The 26,684-nt window shown below is 39.9% G+C and overlaps 1 protein-coding gene across 11 annotated transcripts in view; it reads right to left on the reverse strand.

Annotated features, from left to right (window-relative positions):
• CC2D2A (coiled-coil and C2 domain containing 2A) overlaps positions 1 to 26,684 on the reverse strand; it is a 155,543-nt gene that overhangs the window by 6,626 nt on the left and 122,233 nt on the right. For 6 of the 11 annotated variants that reach the window (XM_023253295.2, XM_023253296.2, XM_023253298.2 and 3 more), the window contains 6 exons: positions 25,353 to 25,529; positions 22,553 to 22,573; positions 19,107 to 19,310; positions 11,628 to 11,717; positions 9,689 to 9,802; positions 8,113 to 8,247 (listed from right to left, as the gene is read on the reverse strand). In XM_023253295.2, the coding sequence (XP_023109063.2) occupies positions 8,113 to 8,247; positions 9,689 to 9,802; positions 11,628 to 11,717; positions 19,107 to 19,310; positions 22,553 to 22,573; positions 25,353 to 25,529 (741 nt within the window). The remainder of the gene's footprint in view (positions 1 to 8,112; positions 8,248 to 9,688; positions 9,803 to 11,627; positions 11,718 to 19,106; positions 19,311 to 22,552; positions 22,574 to 25,352; positions 25,530 to 26,684) is intronic. The other 5 variants (XM_023253297.2, XM_023253300.2, XM_023253302.2 and 2 more) reach the window with 4 other exon arrangements.

Genomic DNA, 26,684 nt, shown 5'->3' on the forward strand with positions numbered 1-26,684 from the left:
CTTTTACTATTTTTACTGTGGCAACAGCTAACTGTGCAAAGGCTGTGGAGAAAACGACACGGGAAGAGGTGTGGAGTTTCAGGGTGGGCAGGGAAATTCTCACTGGAAAGATGAAATGTGATCAGAAATGCAAGAATTGAGGGACAATATTATGATGATATCCAGCAAGAGGGAAGGTCATCTATGCAGAGGAAATAGCAAATGCAAAACCTGCTTGATGTGTTGAGGAACAGCAAGGAAGATGGTAGCTTTGGAAGAGTGAGCAAGCTAGAGCAAGTAAGAGATGAGATCTGTGGAGGATGGAAGCTGGTGGGATGGGATGCCAGTCAAGTCATAGGAAGCCTTGTGGATTAGTTTAAAGGTTTAGGTATTTGCTTTTAGAGTGAGCAAGGAAGCCATTGGAGTATTTTAAGCAGAGGGGATGACATAGTCTGCCTTCCATTCTAACACTAATATTCTCTGTTGCTTTGAGACTATACTCAAGGGGATAAGGGCAAGTAGTGAAGTTTCCCATTAGGAAGCTATTTCGAATAATCCAGGTAAGAGCTACAGTAGTGTGGACCAACATAGAAGCAGTGAAATTGGTGAGCTATGGTCAGACTCTGGATATACTATGAAGCCAATAAGATTTGCTAATGAATTGGTTGTGGGAGAAAGAGGAACCAAAGGTGACTCCAAGGATTTTGGCCTAAGTAACTGCACCAAAGGAATTGCTATTTATTGAAGTCAGACTGCAAAAGGAAATTGGGGTTCAAGTTTGGGCACATCAAATTTGAGATATCTGACATGTATATGAAGATGTTGAAGAGACAGTTGGATATTTCAGTCTGAAGTTCTGGGAGCTAGGTGAGCTAGAGATACATTTAGAGATCATTAGCATATATATGTTCCTAGGGAGAAAGTATAGATAGCAAAGATGTTTGACGAACTTGCTTTGAGCTTCTGCTTTTTCAAATTTGGAGAAATTAAAAAAAAAACAGGAAAGGATAGAAGTGGCAGTCTGTGATGTAGGAGGCTTTGATACTTGGAATTCAAGAAATTGTTTTAAGAAGGCAGGGTCTTTAATAATTACAGTTTGGCTGTTGAGTAGGGAATGTGCAGAAGAGTAGTGGGAAATAGTGTTGGAAAAGTTGAAGTCAGATTATATAGGATTTTGAAATACAAGGAGAAAATTTTATTCTTAAATCTGTATGTAGTGAGGTACTTCCGATAAGTACTTTTTAAGCCATAGAATGATGAAGCTGAATGTTCAGAAACTTAATCAGGTATTAGTGTACCAAATAATGGATTGAATTGGAGAGATTATTTATTTATAGTAATGCAGGGTGAAGCAATAATGGCATGGCCTGGGAAACAGAACAGGTAGAAACTATATGACTTGGTATCTGTTAATAGGATTGAAATAGGAGGAAGTAAGGGAGAGAGAAAATCAAGGACCATTCTGCAGTGTGAATCTGGGTAATTGACATCCATAGAAATGGAAAGCCAGGAGGAGGAGCTGGTTTTGGAGACAAGGGGGAAAAGATTGGAGTTTTGGGTGTGCCAAGTTTGAGATTTTGATAAAGCAGTTAGGAGTCTGGAAGTCAGTTGAAAATTCAGGATCCAAAGATTTTGGGGCTAGTGACAGGATTATAACTTCTCTGCCAGGGTAACCTAGATAGAGCTACAATTAATAATGATAGGTATGGTACTGTAAGAAATCTAAATATAGAATCTTCAGGAACATCTACTTTTAAGGGGTAAGAAGAGCTAGTGAAAGAAAACTAAGAAACTTGCAGAGAAAATGAAAACCAAACAGTCCTTTATCTGTAAACCAAGGAGGGGGAAGTGTTCTTTTCATGAAAAGGGTATTAGCCATGTCATGTGCCATAGAAAAGGAGAGGAGAATGAGGATTGAGAATAAACCATTGGATTTATTTATCCATTAGCAAAACAATGGTGCTTCTCAGAGTCAGGGGAAGAGGAGCTAGATTATTAAAAGGGTTAAAGTCTGAATGTACTGAGAATGTAGAAGCAGGGGATATAATCAGTAATTGAATCATTTTGGAAGCAAAGGAAAGAGGCGCAATGGTACAAGCACACGTCTGAGATATTGTGGGTCTGGCTCCAGACCACTGTGATAAAGTAAATATCACAATAAAGTAAGTCAAATGAGTATTTTCGTTTCCCAGTGCATATGAATGTTATGTTTACACTATACTGTAGTCTATTAAGTGTGCAATAGCATCATGCCTAAAGAAACAATGTATATATCTTAATTAAAAATATTGCTAAAAAATGCTAACCATCATCTAGGCTTTCAGCAAATTATAATCATTGATCACAGATCATCATAACAAATATGATAATAATGAAAAAGTGTGAAATATTGCAAGAATTACCAAAACATGATACAGAGACACAAAGCGAGCAAATGCTGTTGGAAAATGGCACTGACTGACTTGCCTGGCAGAGAGTTGCCACAAACCCTCAATTTGTAAAAAACATAGTACTGTGCATATAATGGAGCCTCTTGTTTCTTGAGGTAGGCCTGTATTGCTATAAACTTGCCTCTTAGAATAGCTCTTACTGCATCCCAAAGATTTTGTTTGTCATTTTCATATGTCTCCATGTATTTTTTAATTTCCTTTAAAAAAATATTTTTAGTGTGTATTTATTTTTTGAGACAGAGCATGAGTGGGGGAGGGGCAAAGAGAGAGGGAGTCAGATTCTGAAGCAGGTTCCAGGCTCTGAGCTGTCAGCACAGCTGACATGATGGGCTCAGAGCCCATCATGGGGCTTGAACTCACGAACTGCGAGATCATGACCTGAGCTGAAGTCGGACACTTAACCAACTGAGCCACCCAGGTGCCCCTTTAATTTCTTCTTTGATGTCATGGTTCAACCATTCTTTGTTTAGTAACATTTTATTTAGCCTCTATGTATTTGTGTTTTTTCCAGATTTTTTTTTTCTTGTGATTGATTTCTAATTGCATAACCACTGTGGTCAGAAAAGATGCATCATATGATCTCAGTCTTTTTGAATTCATTAAGACTTGTTTTGTGGCCTAACACATCTATCCTGGAGAAAGTTCCATGTGTACCTAAAAAGAATGTGTATCCTGTTGTTTTTGGATGGAATCCTCTGTATATATGTTAGGTCCATCTGGTTTAACGTGTCATTTAAAGCCACTGTGTCCTTGCTGATTTTCTGCCTGGATAATCTATCCATTGATATAAGTGGGGTGTTAAAGTCCCCTACCATTATTGTATTACTGTCAATTTTTTTCCCCTTATGTCTGTTAATAGTTGCTTTATGTGTTACGGTGCTCCTATCTTGGTTGCATAGATATTTACAACTGTTATATTCTCTTCTTAGACTATTCCCTTTATTATTATATAGCATTCTTTGTCTCTTGCTATAGTCTTTAAAGTCTATTTTGTCCAATATAAATACTACTACCCCAGCTTTCTTTTAATTTCCATTTGTGTGGTAAATGTTTTTCCATCCCTTCCTTTCAGTCTTCACGCATCTGTCAGAAAAAATCATTTGAGCATGCTTCCCCATGGTATGTTATTTTTATGCTAGCTTCTAAAGAAGCTAGAAAGAGAAGAACAAAAAAGTCTAAAGCCAGTAGAAGGAAGGAAATAATAAAGATCAGAGCAGAAATAAATGAAAAAGATAAAAAAAAAGAAAAAAGAAAAAAGAAACCAGGAGGTGGTTCTTTGAAAAGGTAAACAAACAATTGATAAACCTTTAGCCAGACCCATCAAGGGGGGAAAAAGAGACTCAAAATCAGAAATGAAGGAAGAGAAAGAACAACTGACCATAGAAATTATTTTAAGAGAATATTATGAAAAATTATATACCAACAAACTGGACAACTTAGAAGAAATGGAGAAGAAATGGATAAATTTCTAGAAATATGTAACTTAAAACTAAATCAGGAAGAAATACAAAATTTGAACATACCAATTACTAGCAATGAAATTGAATTAGTAGTCAAAAAACTAACAAAAGTTTAGGACCAGATGGCTTCACAGGTGAATTCTACCAAACATTTAAAGAAGAGTTAATACCTACTCTTTTCAAACTATTCCAAAAAATAGAAGAGGAAAGAAAGCTTCCAAATTCATCCTACAAGGCCAGCATTACTCTGACACCAAAATCAGACAAAGACACCACAAAAAGAGAAAACTACAGGCCAGTATCTCTGATGAACATAGATGCAAAAAATCCTCAACAAAATATCCTCAAACCAAATAAAAAATATATTTAAAAAGTCATTCACCATGATCAGGTGGGATTTATTCTAAGGATTCAAGGGTGGCTCAATATTTACAAATTAATCAACATAATCACATTAACAAGAAAAAGGATAAAAACCATATGATCATCTCAATAGATGAAAAAAAAAGCATTTGGCAAAGTACAACATCCATTCATGATAAAAACTCTTAACAAAGATTTAGAGGGAACATGCCTCAACATAATAAAGGCCATATATGAAAAACCCACAACCCACATGATAACTCAATGGTGAAAAAACTGAGAGCTTTTCTTCTAACATCAGGAATAAGGCAAAGATGTTCACTTTCACCACTTTTATTCAACATAGTACTGGAAGTTCTAGCCATAGCGATCAGACAAAAAAGAAAAGGCATCCAAATTGGTAAGGAAGAAATAAAACTTTCACTATTTGCAGATGACATAATACTATATAAAGAAAACCCTAAAGATTCTACCAAAAACTCCTAGAACTGATAAATGAATTCAGTAAAGTTGCAGAATAGAAAATTAATATAAAGAAATCTGTTACAGTTCTATACACTAATAATGAAATAGCAGAAAGAAATTAATAATCCTATTTACAATTGTGCTAAAAATAATAAAATATGTAGGAATAAACTTCACTAAGGAGGTGAAAGACCTGTACTCTGAAAACTATTAAACATTGACAAAAGAAATTGACACAAACAAATGGAAAAATATTCCCTCGTCATAGAGGGAAGAACAAATATTGTTAAAATGTTCATACTAGCCAAAGCAATCTACAGATTTAATGCAATCCCTATCAAAATACCGAAGCATTTTTCATAGAACTAGAACAAATCCCAAATTTGTATGGGACCACAAAAGACCCCGAATAGACAAAGCAATCTTGAAAAAGAGGAACAAAACTGGAGGTATCACAATCCCAGATATCAAGAAATACTACAAAGTTGTAGTAAAGCAGTATGGTATTGGCACAAAAATGGACACATAAATCATAGAACAGAATAGAGAGCCCAGAAATAAACCCATGTTTATATAGTCAACCTTCTAAAAGGAGGCAAGAATATGCAAGGGGAAAAACAAATGGTGTTGGGAAGACATGCAAAAGAATGAACTGGCCCACTTTCTTACACCACACACACAGAAAAAAAAAAAAAAAACAACTCAAAATAGGTTACAGGTCTAAATATGAGACCTGAAACCACAAGAATCCTAGAAGAGAGAACCAGTAGTAATTTCTCTGATATTGGCTGTAGCCTCATTTTTCTAGATATGTCTCCCAAGAGAAGGGAAACAGGCAAAAATAAAATACTGAGACTACATAAAAAAAACAAAAACAAAACAAAACAAAACAAAAAACCTGTGCAGCATAGGAAACAACAAAACTAAAGGACAACCTATAGAATGAGAGAAGATATTTGCAAATGACATATCCGATAAAGGGTAAGTATCCAAAATACATAAAGAAAGAACTTACATGACTCAACACCAGAAAACAAAACAAAACCCCAAGTAATCCAATTAAAAAATGGACAGAAGACATGAACATTTTTCCAAAGAAGACATACAGATGGCCAACAAACATTTGGAAAGACTTCCAGTATCACTAGTCATCAGGGAAATGCAAATCAAAACCACGATGAGATAGCACCTCACACCTGTCAGAATGACTCAGATCAAAAATCTAAGAAACAAGTGTTGACAAAGATGTGGAGCAAAAGGAATCCTTGTGCACTCTTGGTGGGAAGGCAAAGTGGTGCAGCCACTGTATGACTGTATGGAGACTTCTCAAGAAATTAAAAAGAATTGCCATATCCAGTAATTCCACTACAGGGTATTAACCCAAAGAATATGAAAACACTAATTCAAAAAGATATATGTACCCCTAAGTTTATTATAGCATTATTTACAATAGCCAAATTATGGAAGCAGCCCAAGTGTCCATCGATAGATGAATGGATAAAGAAGTATATATGTACAATAGAATATTACTCAGCCATAAACCTTGTCATTTGCTATGACATGAGTGGAGCCAGAGAGTATATATGGTCAGAGAAAGACAAATACCACATGGTTTCACTCATATGTGGAGTTTAAGAAACAAAACAAGCAAAGGGAAAAAAATAAGAGACAAATCGAGAGACAAATTCTTAATTGTAGAGAACAAACTGATGACTACCAGAGGGTAGGTAGGTGGGGGATGGGTGAAATAGGTGATAGGCATTAAGGAGTGCACTTGTGATGAACACAAGGTGATGTATGGAAGTGTTGAATCTCCATATTGTACACAAGAAACTAATATCACACTGTATGTTAACTAACGAATTAAATACTTGAAATAATAAAAATGTTTCTAAAGTAAAAAAATATCTTCTATAAATATAGTACATTTGTGTTTCATGAAACGCTATTTGAACATTAAAAAAAAAAAAAAAAACGAAACACGGATATCACCTTACCCCTGTCAGAATGACTAAATCAAAAAGACAAGAAAGAACAAGTGTTGACAAGGATGTGGGGGAAAAGGAATTACCGTATGATCCGGTAATTCCGGTACTGGGTATTTCCCCAAAGAAAACAAAAACAATTTGAAAAGATATATTCACCTCTTTTATTTATTGTAGCACTATTTACAACAGCCAAGATAAGGAAAGAACCCAAGTGTCCACTGATAGACTGAATGGATAAAGAAGATATGGTACATATATATACAATGGAATATTACTGAGCCATAGAAAAGAATGAGATCTTGTCATTTGTGATAATTGGATGGACCTAGAGGGTATAATGCTAAGTGAGATCAGTCAAACAGAGAAAAATAACATATGACTTTAAGCGTATGTGGAATTTAAGGTAAGTCAAAAAGACAACCAAACCAAACCAAAACAAAACAAAAAAACCCAGACTCTTAAACACAGAGAACTAACTGGTGGTTGCTGGAGAGAGGTGGGTTGGGGGAATGGGTGAAATAGATAAAAGCGATCAAGAGCACATTTCTTAAGGTGAGTACTGAGTAATCTATAAAATTATTGAATCATCGTATTGTACATCGGAAGCTAATATAACACTATGTTAATGGTACTTCAGTACCATTGGGGTACTGATGCATGCTCAAATGGGGGATGCATGCTCAAATGATTTTTCTGACAGATGCCTAAAGTTCAGAGACCACTAAGGTAGAGAATGATGATAAAAAGAATGACAGCAGTTAGTAAAGAGTTGTCCCTGTTTGTTAGCTGCTTTGCATTGATCATCTCGTCTGCAGCTTACAACGCTCTACAACATAATTGCTACCATTGTTACCTCCAGTGAAGGAGCTGAGGCTGTATGACATAAGAAACTTTCCCAAGCTCACACAGCTAGTAAGTGATGACACTGAAGTTTAAACTCCGGTACTCGGACCTCGTAACTCCTGTTTTTAACCAGTCTTCTACAGTACCTTTCGTAATTAAGTGTGCCTCCGAAACTGGGTGTAACCAGAATCACCTGGTGGTCCTGGGAATCTGTCTTTAAAGGGGGAAGGGAAGGTGGAAAGGGGCAGGGGAAGAAAAAGAAAGAAGGATGGAAGGGAGGGACCCAGTTTTCCCAGGTGGTAGATTTGCCTCACTTAGCTCTCAAAACACACTGAGGACAGAGCCAGGACACAAACTCAGGTCCTCTGCATCTAAGTTCTATATATTTTCCTTACCCTCATTCTTCTCAGCTGATCAGGCGACTAATTTAACTAAAAGTTATTACTGTTGCCACTGTGCTTGATACTACATTTAACTGGTATATGTATATGATTATATAAATTTTTTTGATACATAAAATAGTAAATCAGGTCAATTAAAAAGCCATCCAATGGTAATACTTACATTATCGGGACCTATTAAACAGCCCACACTTTTTAAGGGACAGAATGTATCGAATTGTCCATAAAAATGTCCACTGCAGGGATTCCATATTAAATAGTGACTTTGCTCCCGAGTTAGAACATAGGCAGTTGGACCCTGAAGGAAAATAGTCATTAAAACAACTTCCAACTAATTATGCAATTGAAGTCAAGATTAGTTTGCACACACAATTCATTATTTTAGTTGGACCCCTAATTTCTAAAATTAATGGCTAATGGTGGAAATTAGTTTGAAGTTCTACGTTGCACTGGATTTAAGAAATAAAATCAAAAGTTCCTTTTTGCAAAATGCACGTATCTGCTACTGCCTTGTAATAGACCAAACAGGGATAACTGATTAAGTATTGAGAAGGCGAACGATTATGCCTGAGTACTACATTAACTAGTACTTGATACACTTTTATAATTATGTAAATGCATAGAAGATGTTTTGAAAAACATACCAAACTGTTAACAGTGAACACACCTAGGGGGTGGGTGGGTTTGTGGGTTGAGTCTGAAGAAGTACTTTAACTTTTTACTCGGAATACTTGAGTCTTACTGGATTTTTTTTTTTTTTTTAATTCTCATAGCGAACATTTATTCATTTACTGCTCCTGTATGGATTTGCTTTGCTGCTCACAACAGCCTTCTGGGGAAGGCAGGGTAAAAATTATCCTAGTTTCCTTAAAATCTCAGAGTTGTGAACTGACTCGCTTAGAGCCACACAGCTCATGAGGAATAGGCAGAGCCTGGAACTCGGGTCTTGTGACTTCCTAGCCTAGTGTTCTCTTCCTTTTACCAGGCTCTCTGGAAGATGACGGTGGAGAATGCATCCGTTTTTCGGATGTGATCCTACCTGCCTAGTGGCAACTTGTGCTACTTAATTCCGGAGGAGTCCTAGAGCCCTGTGGCCTCTTTTCGATACACTCTTTGGATACACTGCTTCAATTCACGTGAATTTTCTAAACTCGTACCCCCAACTACCCCAAACGCGCCCCAAATTGAGGGATATTTGCTGTGGGCTGGGGAAACAAATTCTAATCGTTTGCTGTCTCCAGTCTAATAAAATGAACAATAATGATATCAAAAGATAGCTGCTAACATTCTTTTCTTTGCTGCTGAGGTTGTCTGCTCTGTTCTGCTGTACCTGCTGCTTAGTAGCAGGTGCCTGAGGAAGCAGTGGGCATGAGAAGGGAGATCTCTCACCTTGCCACTAGTGATCTAACACTAGGTCACTAAGGGAATCAGAATTCTTAGCAACATGGGCAGGTGTGGGCTTATACTACAAGGACAGAGTCAGGTGGGGCCTTTGGTCAGCGGTTCAGATTTGCCCAAAAAAAGCCCCTGATCTGAAGCACCGATCAGAGTCCAAGTGCCGCTGAAAAAATAAATTCATGTGTAATCACTGGTTCTCTCTGCCCATAATGGAATCTCTGGGCCACTTGCCTTGCAACTCGAAGGATCGCTATGCAAATTAGTACTGTTCATTTTCTGGAACATAACAGCCATGTTAGACAACTACACTCCTCTGTAGGAGCCAGCCTGTGTGGTCTTACCTCAGGAATAGCACTGCCCATCACCAGCCAGGCCTTTTTACCCAGGGAGAGAAAATAATTACATAGTAAAACCGCATGCTCTTCTTCGTCTCCTGCCAGGAGATCAAGAAATTGCTGACAGGAAGAAAAGAAAAATTACACTGTGTAGATTGACTGCTTCATTCTGGATTGGACATACAGGATTTTTCAAAAGTCACTGTTAAAATTAGTGCCTTAAAGTATAAATAGACCTATTTTAAAAATCTGTTTCCAGATTTTGATACTATGTTTTAAATCATTAAAAAAGAAAAACACAGTAGCGACTGGGTGGCTCAGCCGGTTGAGCGTCCAACCTCAGCTCAGGTCATGGTCTCGCGGTTTGTGAGTTCGAGCCCCGCGTCCGGCTCTGTGCTGACAGCTCGGAGCCTGGAGTGTGCTTCGGGTTCTGTGTCTCCCTCTCTCTCTGCCCCTCCCCTGCTCATGCTCTGTCTCTCTCAGAAATAAATACACATTAAAAAAAATTAAAAAAAAGAAAAACAGAACACTTCTATCGGACATGGTTTTCATGGATTCCTAGAATCAACACTATGAGTAGGGGAGACAAATTTCAAAGTTTTACTCTTCATTTTGAATTTATAGATAATAGCTCCCTGTGTGTTGAATATGTTTTTAAATACGATTTTTAGAGCAGTTTTAGGTTCACGGCAAAGTCGGGAAGAAGAAATGTTCCATCTACCTCTGTTTCCACACACTATCAACATCTACCTACAGAGTGGTCTGAGTGTTAATAATGGAGAAACCTACAGTGACATGTCATAATTAATTACCCAAAGTCCACAGCTTACAGTAGGGTTCACTCTTGGTGTGGTACATTCTATGGGTTTTGACAAATGTGTAATGACATGTACCCATCAATAGAGTATCACAGAATTTTCACTGCCCTAAAAATCATTTGTGCTCTGCTTACTCATATCTCCCCTTTCCCTGCCCCCAAATTATTTTAAGCATATTGCATGCATTACCTCATTTCATCCTAGAATAAACCCTTGAGGGAAGTACTCATCTTCCAGTTTTATAGATGAGGAAATGGAAACACAGGTGAGGTAATACTTAGGAAGCGGTAAAGCCAGTCTGGCTCTACGGCACACGAATTATTCTCTCCTTTGCATATTTTCTTTAGGTGTCTTGAGGTTACGGAAATGTTACCTCTAATATTGTCAACATTATGTTGCCAAAATAGACTGGGGAGCAAAAATTTAAAGTGTACTTAAATTTCAACAAAAATAATAAGATGTGCTTAAATTTCTTTGGTTTAGAGCTATCCTTAACGGGAGTTGTGTAACATAGTTTAATTTTATGCAAACACAGCACCACATGAGATCCAGAAGCAGAATACCTGTGATAAGGTATGTGTTCGTGTCCCACTGCCTAGGAGCCATTTGGATGTATCGTAACATACGTGGATTGTAAATTCCAGAGGGCAGAGGCCATGTTTATTTTGCTCATAGCCACAGGTTAGTACAGTGTGTGATATGTGGTGTGTGACCAGGAAATGCATACTGAATCAGTAATGACACGGTTTGCCATAAAAGGCCCATCAGTTGTGGAGTATGTAATTTCCAAATGTAATATAGAGTGTCATTTTGATTTTTTTTCTTGTAATGAATAAAGCTGGGATATTGCTGAGGTAATACTGGGAGGCTAAATCAGTATTAAGATACCTGAAGTACTTTTTGTTATTATTTGTACAAATAACAAAAGTTTTTCTTAATTTCTGAACTTGGGCAAACTGAACCAGAAAGACAAAATACTTCAGAATTTAGCTCATCCTGCCAAACAGATGACCAAATGGATTTTTGTAAGGACTAATGAATGTTGCAATTTAAAATTATACGAGCCTTTGGCCAATATTCAGTGAAGTCAGCTCAAACTGGTAAATCTGTGAGGTAGAACTACTTACGTCAGATGTGCTCCACAGGTCACAGATGCCAGCAAATGAAACAGCGTCGGGCAAGAAAGGAATCAATGACACATACCGGGCCACCAGTTCCTGTTTAAGCAAAAAAATAATTAAACAGTTCCTGTTTGAAAAAATTAATTTCTGATAAAATAGATACCTAGATATTCGACCTCATTTTCTTGTAAGAGTTCTATATATCACAAAATTGATGTGTGCGGAATGAAGTGAGGGCTAAGTGCTTACCAAGCTAGGTGTTAACACTCATTTCACCCTCTCCAAGCATCCTAGGAAGGAGGTCACTGTTAATATCCTTTTACAGATGAAGACACTGGCTCCTAGGTCTCTTTGAAATGTTCTCTCTCTTTTTTTTCCTGCACTTCCTTACTTGATGGTATAGGAAGACTTTTTTTTTTTTTAATTTTTTTATGTTTATTTATTTTTGACAGAAAGAGAAAGAGAGAGAGAGAGAGACAGAGACAGAGACAGAGCATGAGCCGGGGAGGGGCAAGAGAGAGGGAGACACAGAATCTGAAACAGGCTCCAGGCTCTGAGCTCTGAGCTGTCAGCACAGAGCCCGACCCAGACCGCAAGATCATGACCGAGCCGAAGTTGGAGGCTCAACCAACTGAGCCACCCAGGCATCCCTAGAAAGACTTTCTACAATCATCTTGTATTTTCTCTAGCCCAGTCCAAAAAGCAGCCACTTCTCCAAGGAGCTTTTTAGAGGGTAATCGTATTTAGAAACAAAGATCAGGGCATCATTGTAGTTATAGCTCCTATTCATGCAACTTCTAAGGAGGTTGAACATCTTTTTCATATGCTTACTTGGCCTTTCAAGTTTACACTTCTCTGAATTTTTTTTTTTTAATTTTAATCTTTATTTTTGAGAGAGGGAGAGACAGAGTGCGAGTGGGGGAGGGGCGGAGAGAGAGTGAGACACAGAATCTGAGGCAGCCTCGGGCTCGAACTCAGGAACTTCCAGATCATGACCTGAGCTGAAGTCGGACATTCAACCGACTGAGCCACCCAGATGCCCCTCTTTTTTGTTCGTTTTAAAGGACAAAACTTGTATTGGCACAGCCATTCCTATCCTTGTTGAATTAACAGAGTGAAACAGTGATTTTTAGACAGTTACAGCTGGTTTCTCCCAAATGAATCTCACCGTAGGTTGGTAGGCCGGTCGGGTCACAAGCCCCTAGTTTCGTTGTAAGGAGACCCACAGGCTATGAAGAAAGCGTAGCTTTTCCAATTGCCACTCTTTCATTCACGTGCTCAGCTGAGGTGCACAAAACATAAATAAAACTTCTAACAAGGAATCCTGCCAAGAACGAGACCAGAGAGGGTGAGCAACCCTGCCGAGCTCAAGAGATGCAGGGGCCCTAGGAGAATGGCCCTGGAAGAATGGCTTTCTCCAAAGGGCTGTCCCACTACTTTTCTTCTCAGCCTGTTCCAAACCCAGCAAGCTACCTGCTTGGTGAGGGTTTGCCTGGTTAGGAACGCCGCTCTCTTTTCCTTTGGAAAACCTACGAACCTCCAGGTCTCTGTCTTCGCTCCCGGTAAGCACAGGTGGGGGAGGGGTGCGGCGGTGCTTTGGGCCGCGGGGCCCCGCACCGGGCACCAGTCTTTGGGGGAAGGGCTCGCTCTGCTGGCGGCGGTGGCCGGCACGGCCCCCGTGTGCACTGTGACAGCAGTCCATTGAACGGGCTGGGAGGTAGCCGGGCCTTGGACGTGTCTGCTTGGAAGAGGGCCCTGGTGGTAGACGCGAGGTTTGGCCCAATCCTTCAGGCCCCGTCTGAAGCCTCTTGTGTCTTCTGTGAACTCAAAGAATAAAAGACATTCCTACCCTCCATCTCATCACCAGCCCAACTGGCTATAACTAGGGGAAACGGCCCCTGGCTGGCAGGACAAGTCCCACTGTGAGTTTCTATTTCAGTATTCTGCATGTTTTGTTACTGCAGGTGTTTTTAAGAATATATTCTAGTTGGTATTCCTTTGGCTATTATATATGTTGTAAACACCTTATTTGTGGCTTTTCATTTCCTTTGTGGTGTCTTTTGATAAACCCAAGTTCTCACCTTTTTTTTTTTAAGTTTATTTACTCAGTTTAGAGAGAGAGAGCAAGCAGGAGAGGGGCAGAGAGAGAGGGAGAGAGAGAATCCCAAGCAGGCTGCTTGTTGTCAGCTCAGAGCCGGTGGAGGGACTCAGTTTTAAGAACCGTGAGATCATGACCTGAGCCGAAACCAAGAGTCAGACTCCCAACCCACTGAGCCACCCTTGTGCCCCTAAGTTTGCACTTTCAATATGGCCAAATGTATTTTTCTTTTTCTTTATAGCTTGTGCCTTTTTCTATCTTATTTAAGAAATTCTACTTCAAGTCATACAGATAAAAAATGCCTTCATATTTAGGACACCTGGGTGCCTCAGTTGGTTAAGCCTTCAACTCTTGGTCTAGGCTCAGGTCATGATCTCACAGTTCATGAGATTGAGCCCCACATCAGACTCTAGGCTGACAGTGGGGAGCCTACTTGGGATTCTCTCTCCCTCTCTGTCTGCTCCTCCCCTGCCTTTCTCAAAGTAAATAAATCAACTTTAAAAAAAAATGCTTCCATATTTAAGTACTCAATCTATCTGCCCTTGAATGCTGTGAAGTAGGAGTCTATTTTTATTTTCCCCATATGTAAAAATCAATGATCCCAGTGAAATTTATGTAATAGTCAGTCTTTTCCTTAGTAATTTCCAATGCCAGCTTTGTCATGTGTCAGGTTTGAGTGGGTCATATTTGAGTGGACTTTTTATTCTTTTCCATTTTTCTGTTATCTGTGTGTCAATACCATTTTACTTTAATTACTATGGTCTTGTAAGTAGTCTGGGTATACGGTGTGGCAAATCTTCCCACCGACACCTTCTTACTCCTCCAGATGTCTAAGCTACTTTGACCCTTTGCACTGCCATATAAATATTAGAATCAGTTTGTCAAGTTCCACTATAAATGGTTTTAAACATCTAGTTTGACAAGTCTTTGTCTTTTTTTTTTTTTTTTAATCTTTTTAAAGGTTTTATTTACTTTTGACAGAGAGACATACTGTAAGCAGGGGAGGGACAGAGAGAGGGGGACACACAGAATCGGAAGAAGGCTCCAGGCTCTGAGCGGACAGCGGTGGGCCCGATGTGGGGCTCAGACTCATGAACCGTGAGATCATGACCTGAGCCAAAGTCAGACCTGAACTGACTGAGCCACCCAGGCACCCGGACAGTCTTTGTTTGTCTTTTAATCAGAAAGTTTAATCTCTGCTCTGATTGTGATTACTGGTAAACATTTCGGCCATTTTAACCACCTTATTCTGTGCTTTTTATTTCTCATACTTTTTTCTAGGTTTCTTTTTTTTCTCCCTCCCCACTTTCTTCACCCCCATTTCATTATTTTATCTCCTGTTAATTTTGCAAGTTATACATACTTTCTTTTATTCTTTTAAGTGATTAATCTAGGAATTTCAATGTGAATATTTAACTTAAACTCTAAAAGTTAATAAATACCTTGACTCTCCTCTTGGGAAATACAAGTGCATTAAAATATCCTCATCAATCCTGTCCTGACATATATGCAGTTTTTTCCAGGATTTTTGTTTTGTCACTACTTTTCACCCTCACTTCTGTTATTACTGATATGAAGACAATGCCTGTCTCCATTTACTCACAAGTTTCCCATTTTCTTTATCTACTGTTTAGTGTCGCACCTAGGATTTTCTGAGAGCCTTCCTTCTCTTTGAAGGCTATTTTTTAGAAATTCCTTAAGTGAGACTCTTTTGGTTGTAAATTCTCCCAATGTTTGTGTGAAAGACAGTTTCACTGGATATAAATTACTAGTTCGATGGCTACTTTCTTTCAGCCTTTTGAAGATATTATTCCTTCTCTGACTTCATTTGTGCAGCTGAGAAGTTGATTGGTCGGATCATTGTTCTTTTGTAGAAAATCTGTTTTCTCTCCAGCTGCTTTAAGATCATCTTTGTAGTTCCCTGCAATATGCCTAGATTTTAATTTCATTTTATCCTGTGTAGGGTATATTGGGCTTCCTGCATCAGAGGATCATTGTCTTTCGTCAGATCTTAACACATTCTCAGCTCTCTTTTTTTTTAAATTTTTTTATTTTATTATTTTTTTTTAACGTTTATTTATTTTTGAGACAGAGAGAGACAGAGCATGAACGGGGGAGGGGCAGAGAGAGAGGGAGACACAGAATCGGAAGCAGGCTCCAGGCTCTGAGCCATCAGCCCAGAGCCCGACGCGGGGCTCGAACTCACGGACCGCAAGATCGTGACCTGAGCTGAAGTCGGATGCTTAACCGACTGAGCCACCCAGGCGCCCCTCTCAGCTCTCTTTGAACATTGCTTTTCTCCTTTCATGTGTGATTTGGTGTTCCTCCCTCTGTCCTCCATGTCTCTTAACCTTTCCTTTTCATCTTCTGTTTTTTGGCTATCTCTGTGCTATATTCCAAGTAATTTCTTTGCATGTAAATTCTAGCTCACTAACTCTCTGTACTTACCTGTATGTAACTTAAGTCTGTACTTAACTGTACTTAATGTTCTGCTTAAGCTGTTTGTTCACTTTCTATTTTTAATTATTTTATATTTCTGTAAGTACTATGCAATATTTTTGCAATCTGCCTATTTTTCTTTTGTTTCATTTTCAATTCCCTAGATTTATTAAACATTTTTTTTAATGATTACTATTTATTTTTGAGAGAGACAGAGCATGAGAGGGGGAGGGGCAGAGACAGAGAGAGAGACACACACACAGAATCTGAAGCAGGCTCCAGGCTCCAAGCTGTCAGCACAGAGCCCAACACAGAGCTCGAACCTATGAGCCACAAGCTCATGACCTGAGCTGAAGTCGGACGTCCAATTGACTGAGCCACCCAGGTGCCCCTCAATTGCTTAGATTTCTTAAACTTATTAAACATATCTATTTTATAGGCCGAGTCTAATAATTCTAATATCTGCAGTCTTTGTGGCCCAATTCTGTAGTTTGTTGTGTTTGCTAACTCTTACCCTCTTCATGGTGACTTACTTCTTCTTCAATGATCTTTTATATGTTTGTGTTGTTTGGAACTTTGGAACTTTTTTTTTTTTTCTCTTTAAGGCTGAGTTTAAAGAGCATTCTTCTAGAAAGATTTGTGTTTCCTTCTGACAGGGATTTAGGGGCATTACCAACAGGGAAATACTTTCAATGATATTTTCAGCTGAAGTTTTGTTTGGTCATACAGGTAGTGTGAATTTTAGTTGCTGGTGTGAAAAAATACAACTTGGTTATTGGGAATTCCTTGGGGAGACTTATCTTGTTTCTCTTCCATCCAGAGTCAAGGCTGAAACAGGCAGGATTCCTTCTGCAAAGCAGGGTATTTCCTGGCTTACTCATCATTGACATTACCTGTCAAGAGTCCCAGCTCTGCACCCGAGTGTCTAGTTTGACCCTCCTCCCTGCCCTGGCACCATACCTGGCACTACCTCCTTCCCCAGTCGCCCTGTGGCTTGCTAAAGCCCAGGTCCAGACATTAGGAATTATCTGACAACCTCAGAGCAAACGCTATTCCAGGCTCTCACCCGTGTGGAATCTGCTTTGTTGTTTCCTGGCTCTGACTTTCCCCCTCACCTTATTTCTATGTCAGCCATGATTTTAAAAATGGTTTAAATATTTTCTTCATCACTCCTCTATGTTCTCTCCTGGGAGAAATTTTTTTCCCTTTTACGAGAAGGAATAGAAGGAAGTCCCTATTATGGTTTTTAATACAAATTGATTAATTAAAAAAGTAAAGGAAATGTGGAACACAGGTGTTTTGTTTGTTTGTTTTTTTTGATATATCTATATCTGCAAAAAGATACACCATCACCTGTTGCTAAATTATCATGTTAATGACTTATTAGCAGCAACTACTCCCTATACCATCTACTCTCTAAAGATAGTTCTGGGTTACAGTATTCACTTAAGAATGGTGAATAATCATTCTGTTAAAATGCCTGTTGAAAATCATCCAATTAAGAAATAGGCAGAAGGCATGAATAGACATTCTTCCAAAGAAGACATACAGACGGCTAACAGGCACACGAAAAGATGCTCAACATCACTCATCATCAGGGAAATACAAATACCACCCCACACCTGTCAGAATGGCTAAAATTAACAACTCAGGAAACAACAGATGTTGGTGAGGATGTGGAGAAAGGGGAACCTTCTCACACTGTCGGTGGGAATGCAAATTGGTGCACTCTGGAAAACCATATAGTTGGTTTCTTAAAAAGTTAAAAATAGAACTACCCTACAACCCAGCGGTTGCACTATTAGTATTTACCCAAAGGATACACAAAAGTACAGAATCGAAGGGGTACATGCATCCTGATTTTAATAGCAGCACTATCAACAATAGCCAGACTGTGGAAAGAGCCCAAATGTCTATCGACCGATGAATGGATAAAGAAGGTGTGGGAAATATACACAATGGAATATTACTCAGCCATCAAACAGAATGAAATCTTGCCACTTGCAATGCTGTGGCTGGAGCTAGAGTGTATTATGCTAAACGAAAGAAGTCAGAGATAAATACCATGTGATTTCATTCATATGTGGAATTTAAGAAACAAAACAGATGAACATAGGGGAAGAGAAGGAAAAATAAGATAAAAACAGAGAGGGAAATAAACCATAAGAGACTCTTAACTACAGAGAACAAACTGAGGGTTGCTGGAGGGGAGGTGCATGGAAGATGGGCTAGATGGGTGATGAGCATTAAGGGGGGCACTGGTTGGGATGAGCCCTGGGTGTTGTATGTAGGTGATGAATCACTAAATTCTACTCCTGAAACCAGTATTGCACTATATGTTAACTAACTAGAATTTAAATAAAAATTTGGGAAAAAAAAAAAAAAAGAATGTTTAACAGGCAGAGATGCGCGTGTGTACTTAGTGGCCCAGCTTGGATGTGCTCCGTGGTCCCGGTTTACATGCTGTACATCCTCAAATCTTGGAGATAACGTTTGCTTAATTTGAATTCAATGATGCCTATAATATTAAGTATAACACTGAATAGTTATCTTGCTATAGTAGAAAGTGCATGAGTTCGGAAGTCAGAGGCCTAGGTTCAAATCCCAACAAAGTGACGGAGGACACGTAATGAAGACGTTGCAAAAGTGTAAAGCATCTTCCAAAGGTTAATTTCCGGCACTCAGTATAGTGCCCGGGACACAGGAGGCACCCACAATTGTTCACTGAAAGAATGAACTAAGGATTATTACCCTCTCTGGTACCTTCAGACTTTTCTACAGAAAGTGAGCTTCATAGTAATAAAAAAAGTGTTAATCATTTCTTTCACCACTGATGATCTCGACAGAGTGACTATCTTAAGTATTATAGAATATGGTCGTTATAGGGCAATATATTGAAAATTTAACATATTTTTAGCAGCAGTCCTAATTGGCCATGGAATACTCACTGCCGTTGCTTGTGGGTTGTTGGGGCAGCCCTCCAAGAGCTCCTGTGGAGGGTTTAATGGCTTGAGGTAACGAGTGATAAAGACGGTTTTTCCACTTATGTCAGTCACTGTCGTGAGGCATTGACGATGTGGAAACTTTAAGGCACATTCAGCTTGAAACTTCTCCGTTGCTTGTAGCAATTTCTCATCTTCCTGAGAATCAAACTTCACAAACAAAGACTCCATGGAGTTTACATATGATTACGGGAGACAACAGTAGGATTTGTTGAGATCTTACGGTTAACAGGAACTACATGTATGCTTCAGGAACTACGATTACGTGACCCCTTACAATAGCGTCATGCCCTGGTGTCCCTAGGGCTTTATTTAATTATATTTATAATCTAAAAATTAGATGGATTCATTAAATACTTAAAATATATTGAACAGGACTGAAAGAAAGTAGTCAACAGGCAAGCAGCCCTACGAAAACTAGAACAGCCTATAAAATGTAAACTGATGTACTAATTCTGATTGATGAGAACAAGCAGTAGCTTTATATGTATTTTGACATTGGTTTTAGAGGGGAGAGGGGCTCAGTAATCTAACGTCTCAAATGCAAAGCTCGAGCAAGTCATGTTAAATGCACAACAAATCGACAGATATATACTGATGTGTTAAAAAATGGTAAATCCGTAATGAATGTAATACAGAATAGTAATGGGTCTCAGGGAAAAAAAGAAGCAGAACTAGCATCAAGTGTATCATATTTATCTTAAGTGGTTCTCTGATCCAAGATGAGCTACCAATTCCCAGACTTTTAAAGATTTTATTTTTAAGTAATCTCTGCACCCAACGTGGGGCTCAGACTCACAACCCTGAGGTCTGGAGTTGCATACTCCTTAGGCTGAGGCAGCCGGGTGCCCCAATTCCCAGACTTTTAGTAGTAACTTAAAGCAGACGAAACAGAACACATTCTAGTTGCCTTAGACACATGTTGTAATTTTTCCCCTAAAGCGATTACTAAAAAATAGCTTGCCAAAAGCAGATATTTAAATGTTTTTACAAGATTTCTGTTGCTTAGTATAAAAACATATGCATGGTTGCTTATATTCTGCAGTGTTTCAGGACAAATAAAATTTTATTAGGAAAGTTAATTTTTAAGTAGGATTTAGATTCTAGGCAGTGCTTGAAAATCTGTTTGTTTTGAGAATGGAAATGCACCCAGCTATCCTTCTCATACTCTGCTTTATTATTATTATTATTAGCATTCAAAACCACTGATATGTTTACTCTGTCTCCCCCATAGAATAAGATTCTTGAAGTCAAAGATTTTGTTTCTATCTTATTTTTTTTAAATTTTTTAACGTTTATTACTGAGAGACAGAGAGAGGCAGAGCATGAGCATGGAAGGGCAGAGAGAGAGGGAGACACACAATCCGCAGCAGGCTCCAGGTTCCGAGATGTCTGTCGAGACCAACGTGCAGCTCGAACCCACAAACTGCGAGATTGTGACCTGAGCTGAAGTCGGGCGCTTAACCGACTAAGCCACCCAGGTGCCCCTCGATCTTATTTTTTTTTTATCTCCAGTACCAGGGATACTACCTGGCACATAATACCTATAGGAGGCGTGTAACAAATATTGTCGAGTGAATGAATGGGAAGACAACCCGTGACTTTTTTCTGACTTGAGATAGAATCTAGGCTATCCTAATTATTCTTGATTTCTGTTACACTGGAGCTAGACTGTGGCTCCAGTTTCTAATTTGATTTCTGTATCCCGAAAAATTGGGGTAGTGGTTGTGGGGGTTAGGTGGGATGTAGGATGGAGACGTTTCCAGATGCCTCCTATATACTCTCACGGGGTGTCCCCGAGATCCAAATCCGAACATCTGACTCAGATTGATCTGGTACCACCTACCACTGAGCATAGTGGGAGCTGCCCAATGTATGGTTATGATGGATATATAAACAAATGAAAAAGGCGAGCTTCTGAGACTTTGGCATGGGCGTGTCACAGACTCCTAGGACGGAATTGTCATGCCAGAAATCATTGTAACTTTACAAAGATGAAAAATTACGAAACAAGGGTGGTATGAAACAAAGCACCCAGTGGAATTCAACTCGGTTTCCTTTAAACTCATTCATTTACTTACCCAACTATTTGGAAAATATTTGCTGAGAATCTAAAAGGTTCCAGGCACTGTGGATAAATGAATATGAACCAGTACCCTCAAGCCACTTCTAGTCTAGAGGAATGCGTTAATAAGCAATCCGGTACTTAAGATACTTGCCCAGAGATTCTAAATACACAGGTGCTACAGGAATACTTAAGAGGCCAAATAAGCATTGCCCAGAAAGAGCAACAGAAACCTGGAATCAGTACTGATTATTGGCCTTCCCAGTTTAAAAAACTGTGTCGAAACCTTTTTCTTTTCTTTGAAAAAAAATTTTTTAATGTTTGTTTTTGAGAGAGACAGACAGACAGACAGTGTGAGCGGGAGAGGGGCAGAGAGAGAGGGAGACACAGAATCCGAAGCAGGCTCCAGGCTCTGAGCTGTCAGCACAGGCAGCTGTCAGACGTGGGGCTCGAACCCACGGATCTCGAGATCATGACCTGAGCCAAAGTTGGACGCTTAACCGACAGAGACATCCAGGCGCCCCGAAACCTTTTTCTACCACTTGGAGCTGGACGTGCTGTTGTGTGTTTTGACTATGTAACTAGTGCTTTGTGAGAGCAGGGCCCGTGTTTGAATCTTCTTGTGTTCCTCTCTGCACAGAGCATACACGAGGTAAGCATTTAAATAAGTATCTCTTAATGGTCATTGATACTTGCTTCGGCCACCAGGATGCCATTTAATGGAGCGCAACAATGATTTAAGGAGGAGTATGCCATTTTATTAGTGATCTAAGAAGTACCAAGGGAAAGCTCAGTGCCAAAAGAATTTGGGTTGGTTTATTATGAAACAAATCAAGGACTAACTGTCAAATTCACTATTTGATTCAAAATGAAACCTGGAATTTCTTGACTGGCTCTATTTTTTTGACCCGTAGGTTCGTGTCAGTGTTTACTGAAACTTAAGCGTGGTTATCCTCTTGAATAGCCACACTGAGACAGCTCCACCCATGACAAGTCACCGTCAGGGCTGCAGCCGTCTCGGCAAGAAGCATCTCATGGATTTCATAGGCTTGGAAACTGGAGGTAGTGCCCAGCATGGAGGTGACATTCACACCATGACTTTTCCTACATTCCAGGCTAAATAAGAATCTTTCTGAGCAAACGAAACGGGCCGAAAGACAAGGCTGGACATTCTTTACAGAACTTCAGACATCTGTGGTTCGTCGCCAAGGGACCACACATACACTAGCATCCAGCAGCTTCCACAAAGTGGCAGCAGACAAAAAGCAGCTAATTAGAAGCCTTAGAACTACTGACCAACAAATGTAAAACAAAATGCTTGGTATACCTTTTTAAGTACGTCACTCATCTATCAGAGGCAAGAAAGGAGAAAGAAATGAGAGGAAGACTTTATTAACAGAAAAAAATCTACTTTTAAAAACTTAACTTTTATCAAGACAATGTAAAGTAGTTACAGTAGGAGTTTGAGGAGTTGCTACTGCATCTTAAGACAATTCCATGAGTAAATCCCTCTAAGAAGTCCTATGGAACGGTTCCCTATGGGATGACGGAGGGGAGACTCCAGTCTCCTAATCCCTGGAAGTTGCTGGCAAGTGGAAAAACAATTCAAGGTTCTGGCCTCTGTTATCTTCAGGCGAGAGCTTCTCTTTCCCGAATAATCTGCAGGGGAAATCACTGAGTAGTGTTTTCCGCCACTGTGTGTTTAGGACATCAGGGGGCATCAGTCCACATGCCTTCCTTATCAAATAGCAGCAAAGAACCTGTCCTCCAACAGGGATTCTTAAGCTGTCATTTCAGAGGCATAAGAGAAATGCTCCGCACAGCCACAGAGGGGCAGTGAAATGCCACTGAAGGCAGCAGCAGACAGCCTCGTTACCTGGCCGGAGGCGGGAAGGTTGCAGGACTCAGGGAGGGCGTCCTGTCTCGGAGCTCAGAACCGTGATAGGGGGCTTAGTGCCCCGAAAGGGCGTCGGGTGCTAAGAAGCCTCTGGTTTTCAGCCTCTCAGCTGAAACCACAGCTGAGAACCTCAGCTGAAAGCAGACAGACTGCTTTCCCGGGTTTTGGAAGCTCACCTCCAGATGGGGTGCTTTTTCCTCTGTCAAGAATACATGGAAATAGCAAAATCATCTTTTGTCTGGGAGCATTTTTCTGTGTAAACATGCTTGTTGGCTTTTATTTTGAGTTTACACATAAAGAAAACCATCCAGAATAAACGTTTCACTTCCTAGAAATATTTTGAAATGCATATATTCTGGTATGTTTTCTTTCTTTTTTTTAAATTTAATTTAAAAAATTTATATCCAAATTAGTTAGCATCTAGTGCAACAATGATTTCAGGAGTAGATTCCTTAGTGCCCCTTACCTATTTAGCCCGTCCCCCTTCCCACAACCCCTCCAGTAACCCTCTGTTTGTTCTCCATATTTGAGTCTCTTATGCATTGTCCCCCTCCCTGTTTTTATATTATTTTTATTTCCCTTCCCTTATGTTCATCTGTTTTGTCTGTTAAAGTCCTCGTATGAGTGAAGTCATATGATATTTGTCTTTCTCTGACTAATTTCGCTTAGCAAAATACCCTCCGGTTCCATCCATGTAGTTGCCAATGGCAAGATTTCATCCTTTTTGATTGCTGAGTAATACTCCATTGTACATATATACCACATCTTTATCCATTCATCCATCGATGGACATTTGGGCTCTTTCCATACTTTGGCTATTATTGATAGTGCTGCTATAAACATGGGGGTGCATGTGTCCCTTCAAAACAGCACACCTGTACCCCATGGGTAAATACCTACTAGTGCAATTGCTGGGTGGTAGGGTAGTTCTACTTTTAGTTTTTTGAGGAACCTCCACACTGTTTTCCAGAGTGGCTGTACCAGCTTGCATTCCTATCTGGCATGTTTTCTAGAGACCATATTTGTCACAGCTTTAGTGACAGAGGCTAGCATGTAAGATTAATTTGAATTTCTGTAGATTTATTTTTCCAATAATCCTTGCAAAGGGGAATAGTAATGGTATGTGTCTCTGTGAACCAGACTGTAGTGCTGAAAAAGAAACAGAGGAATGTGCTCATTTCCCCATTCTCCATCTGAGCGTTGATTACAATGGATAAACAAAAGAATCATCATGAGAATCCATGCAGGTTAGTTTAGGAGGGAACATGCTGGGCTTACACATGAACGTGAGCTGTGTGGAATTTTTATCTGCTTTTCTAGGCTGCTGTATTCCCAGTACGTGAAAAATGCTTGTCACATCAGCAGTAAATATTTGTTGAATATATACGATTTTGAGTCAGACAGACATTTAATTGATAAATGCATCTCCTGCCTGGGTGACTCTGGAGGGTTGAGCCTCACTTTCCTCATGTCTCAATCCGAGACCCCACCATAGACTACGGTTGTGAGTATTAAGAGAGAATGTGCGTCAACTATCCAACACGGGGCCGAGGACAGAGTAAAAACTCAGTACATGATGGTGGTGGTGGTGGTTATTGTATTATGGTATTAAGAGGTCATGATCAGTAACTTTCTCCCCAAAGCAATGAGGACAGTGCACATCAGTGCTGCAGAAGCAAGTTATATTAAGAAAGTGTCTCCCAGCTATGAGGGTTGGTAAATAGTTGCTAACAAATGGAAGTTCTGGAAACTCTTTGTTCTAGAGCCATCCAGAATTAGAGTATTTGTGCTCTACAGTATCTGAAGGCACTGCAATGAGGTGACCCCTGAAGGTCGCCTAGCCTTACGATGCTATAAATTGATTCAACACACAGGACAACCAGGGATGTGAGGTCAGACGTGGAAATGTATTTCAGCACGCTTGCCAATAAATGTCAAGATAAAAGAGTAGTCTGCTTTTTTTCTTCCTTTAAGAAAATTCTTCTACACCTGGAGCATGTGTTACAGTTGCCTGAAATTTTAAGTTGTTGATCAATCTAATGATCAGCTCAGTGGAAACACAAATCCACAATCTCCCCTCATTTTGTCCAGACCGAAAGGGTAGTGAACGGAAACTTTGGCAAGGAGACCTCTGCTTGGGCCATGGCTTCTGCGTTTATAAAAGCATAGCAAGCATTCCTCGTGTCTCGTGAACATCAGACACGCGATTCTAAAGTGAAAGCAGGGTTACCTTTTCTCGAACCGACTCCCCGGGAACCAGCTGAGGCTCCATGGTGATGAACAGGGTGATGTAGGAGCCTTCACTCAGGCTTCGCACGGAGTCAAAACCCCGCTCGATAATCATGCTCCGTTCCTTACTGTAGCCCAGGAGAACGGGGGGAATGTCTATTTTAAATGTCCCATCAATCTGTGAACAACATATGACTTGGTAAACACCCTGGTGGTTTTCCAACCCAAGTTCAAAGGCAAGTGTCAACTCCTCGCTGTCCAATGAATCCAACAGACTGCTCAGACTGGCATTCGAGGCTCACCCCATCCTTCTGGGCATGTCGCCCTGAGCTCTCTCTACATCCCTGCCTCTTCCCAGTTCAGCAGAGCACGTACCAGCTACTCAGGTTGATGTGACAGTATGTCACCTGGGTTCCAATCCTGGATTATACTCCAAGTGTCCCAGCTTGTGCATTTATAGAGACAATAATAGTACCCATTTGTAGGGTGGTTACGTGTGCGGAATGAGCAGATGTAAAATACTAAGCAAAATGCCTGGTGTATGCTCAGTGCTCAGTAAGCGTTGGCCAGAAGCCATTCCCTTTTTCTGGAATGCCCCAGCTTTTCATCCCCCCTTTCAGAGTATTAATTCTATTTTCTAGGCTCAGGCCAGATGTTATCTCCTTTGTGAGTTATTTTGTAATCACTGGCAGCCTCACATCGAGTTTGTTTCTTCCGCTATTACCATGACACATTCTGCAGACCTTATAGTTGTATGCACATCCATCACTTTGTTCCAGATACCAGATTTCTCTTCATGAATAGGATTATAGTTCACCCACGATTCTATCACCCTTTCGCAACGTAGAGCAGCGCTTTGTGTACCCAGCAGGTGCTCGATACATGTGGGCTTAGTGCATTACAAGCCACTCACGTAAATTGACCTGGCTTCTGTGGAGGTTCCAAAAGACAGGACTTTTCATTTTGGCCTAGCCAGCCCAACAATAAGTTTATTAAAGACTGTCTAGGGCTACACAACTATTCAGGGCTGGAACTTGAAATTCACCGACTTACGGAGAATCTGGTTTTCATTTCAGTCTTTAGCGGCATTTATGTCTCAGAAGAAATAGAGAAAGAAGTTCAACTTTCAGCGACTATGCCTTCCAGCGAGGAATTAAGTGAGCTGTTGTTTATTTTCCTCCTTATGTCGGTGCTTTCCCCTGAATCCTGCACCCAGGCAGGTGAGAGAGTACAGGGACAAGGATACAAAAACAAGCCATACAAAGTGCACCTGAAAGAACGGAGCACATCTGATGACCCAGGAAGCAACGGGCACTATCTCCAAATAATTGGT

Source organism: Felis catus, chromosome B1, assembly GCF_018350175.1.
Source record: "Felis catus isolate Fca126 chromosome B1, F.catus_Fca126_mat1.0, whole genome shotgun sequence".
Classification (NCBI taxonomy): Eukaryota; Metazoa; Chordata; class Mammalia; order Carnivora; family Felidae; genus Felis; species Felis catus.